The sequence below is a fragment of the Hipposideros armiger genome, unplaced genomic scaffold, assembly GCF_001890085.2.
Source record: "Hipposideros armiger isolate ML-2016 unplaced genomic scaffold, ASM189008v1 scaffold_93, whole genome shotgun sequence".
In the NCBI taxonomy this organism is placed as follows: domain Eukaryota; kingdom Metazoa; phylum Chordata; class Mammalia; order Chiroptera; family Hipposideridae; genus Hipposideros; species Hipposideros armiger.
In genome coordinates, this window is record NW_017731443.1 from 2208432 (window position 1) to 2211130 (window position 2699).

A 2699-nucleotide genomic window follows, 5' to 3' on the forward strand; every position below is an offset into this window, starting at 1 on the left:
GGGGTTGTGGATAGGAATGCTGGTTCTGCCACTTACAGACCCAACCCCTTCATCTTCCTGAGCCTCAGTTGTCTCATCTTGAAAACAGATCTAGGGCCGGCCGAGTGACTCAGTAGGTTAAGAGCTCGCTCAAGAGTGCGAGCTCTGAGTAACAGGGTTGCCAGTTCGATTCCCAGCCCAAGCTGAGCTGCCACTGAGCTGCCAACAGGTGGCATGATGGCTCAGCTAAAAAAAAAAAAAAAAGAAGAAAAAAAAGAAAATAGGTCTAAGGAGGACAGGAATGTTAAAGGACCTGACACACAATAAGGACAAGGCAGCTCTCAGCCTTGGTTTCCCCATCTGTAAAATGAAGCCATCTCCAAGGGCCCTTCCAGCTCTCTGAACCGTCTTTGCAGTTTTGGGCCCCGTCTATCCAGCTGCCACCAGCAGAGGTCCCCTTTGCTCAACTCTTCCGCCATCTTTGGCCTAAAATCTTAGATCAACACTCACCAAAGACTTGGGCCCGGGGGAAAGCAGGGAACTCCTCCAGGCGGCGGAAGAGGTTGCGGTGGGTGTAGGCCAGGTCTCCATGCAGCTTGCGGAAGTCGCTGTACCGCTTCCAGACCACCACCTAAGAGGGACATGAGATGACTGGACCAGTGTCAGTGGGAGGCGGCCGGGGGGTGTGTGAGGATTAGGGCTGCAGCAATCCCTCCTCCCACGGCCAGGGAAGAAAGGGGGCTGGTCTCCTCGCAGTTACCAGCTGTTCCTCTACTGTCTTCAGACCTAGAATTGGGGACTGGTCCCCCTTTCTCCCAGGAGCCTCACCTCTTTGACATCCTCTGGGTCCCTCTTTGAGATGAACTGCAAGAAAGGCAAGAACCAGGTGAGACAGAAAACTGACATATGACATCTCATCACCCTATAAAACCCCACGATGCTCCAGATATCATCCCAGCTCCTCTCAAAGGAGCAGCAGCCACTGGCATCAAGGTGTCCTGGCTTTAAGGCTTTGACTGTNACTCAGCCCAGACTGGCCCTCCCTTTCCTAGGGCCTGCTGCCCATCTCCAGACCTCTTGCCCATCAGGGTACCAACCTGTCCCAGGTGGAGGGGAGCAGTGCCTATGCAATCTAGAAGCAACTGTGCATAGCACACTAGCTTTGATCTATTTGATTGGTGGAGTTCATATGCTTTTGTAAAAATAGCCCACCTTCCTAATTCTTTCTTTAGGTACACATTAGTTTGCAAGCTATGGGTCACTAGTCCTACTTCCCTCCTGACTACAGTTGATTTATCAATCCAAGAATTCCCTCCACTAAGTTTAATTGAAGGATGTTAGATCAACTACACCAGGCCAAGGGCAGAAATACTACAAGCACTGGAATCTTAGGATAATGGATTCAGAGAATCTTAGAGCTTTTTTGAGGTCTTACGATTTCAGCTGAGGCCCCACACATGAAGACAGTGGTCACAGACATCCTCATATTCCAGAGAGAAGGGCTCATTATATCCCCCCAGGACTGGCAAAGAGGTGGTCCAACATCCCCTCTGAAGCTTACACAGAAGAAGGCTAGAGATCTGGTGAATCTGTGATGAAAAGGCCTTTGAAGAGAAGTTGCAGGAGCATGAAGCACCATGGCTCACCACTGGCCTAGAGAGGGAAAGGTGGGCATCTCTTCAATCCCACCCAAGTGATCCCATGAGGAGACCAGGGGCCTCCTGCAGGACAGGAAAATGACATCTCACTTGCCAGCTGGACCTGCAGCTCTCCCTGTGCTGCTAATGGAGCAGAAGGCAGAAGCGTTCTTGGCATGCCCCAATACTAGAGTTCAGGAATTCGGTGTATGTGATGAAGAGAGAGACAGTGCTGGCTCCTTGCCTGGAGAATTCTGATAGTGAGAGGCTTACTGGAGGTGCCCACAACAGTAGGGCAAGGAGAGGAGGCGGCATCTAAGCAAGCGGCACTTCTAGGCTTGGAGGGAGGTGGGGAGGGAAGGCAAGGATTTGAGAGTTTTCCCACCGGCTGAGGGAATGTCTCATGGGAGCAACCTTTCAGGAGTCTTCAGAGACTCCTGCCCAAGCATCTGGCCACCGGGCACCCCAGGAGGCTTGGCTGGAGCAAGGCGGAGTGTTTGGACGCCTGCCTCTCAAAGTCTGGGTACATCAGCTCCAGTGACATCACCTCTGCCTTTCCCCTCCAATCCCTTCTTCCTCCTCCCCAACTCTGGAGGGACCAGTACAGGGAGGGTAGGGAGCAGAACTAGAAGAGCAAAAGAAGCCTCCTCACGCTCTTGTCACCAAGGCCTGAGCCAGGTGGGCAGGTGAGGCTGAAAAGTGGTTGGGAGACTGAGGTCCCTATTTGGATCAGACCGGAGTGTGAGAGAACTCAAATGCCTGAAATTGATCAGATAGCTACGGGTCTGCCAGGAGGTCACCAAAGAAGGGAAGCCAAAACATGGGCTTCAAGAGACTGCTGAGGAATCCAAAATGAAGCTGATTCATGATGATCCGGAAGTGAGATCAACCGCTTCAACAGCCCAGCTGCAGGAACAGCATAAAAGCAGAGAATTTCACAATGACAAGACCCAGTGTCTCAGAGCCTGGGATCGTCAGGTCCCCTGAGCTCAGAGCCAGGAGCTCAGGACCTGGACCTTCATGGGGGCTCTTTTGTTTCTAGTGTCCCCACGTGCCAGCAGCTGCTCCAGGGCCTTCCCCTGC

At 52.4% G+C, this 2699-nt stretch overlaps 1 protein-coding gene across 1 annotated transcript in view; it reads right to left on the reverse strand.

The window, feature by feature from the left end:
- SNX15 (sorting nexin 15) overlaps positions 1 to 2699 on the reverse strand; it is an 18808-nt gene that overhangs the window by 5340 nt on the left and 10769 nt on the right. The window contains exons 2-3 of the mRNA XM_019645187.1: positions 808 to 843; positions 490 to 610 (exon numbers count right to left, since the gene is read on the reverse strand). Coding sequence (XP_019500732.1) covers positions 490 to 610; positions 808 to 843 — 157 coding nt within the window. The remainder of the gene's footprint in view (positions 1 to 489; positions 611 to 807; positions 844 to 2699) is intronic.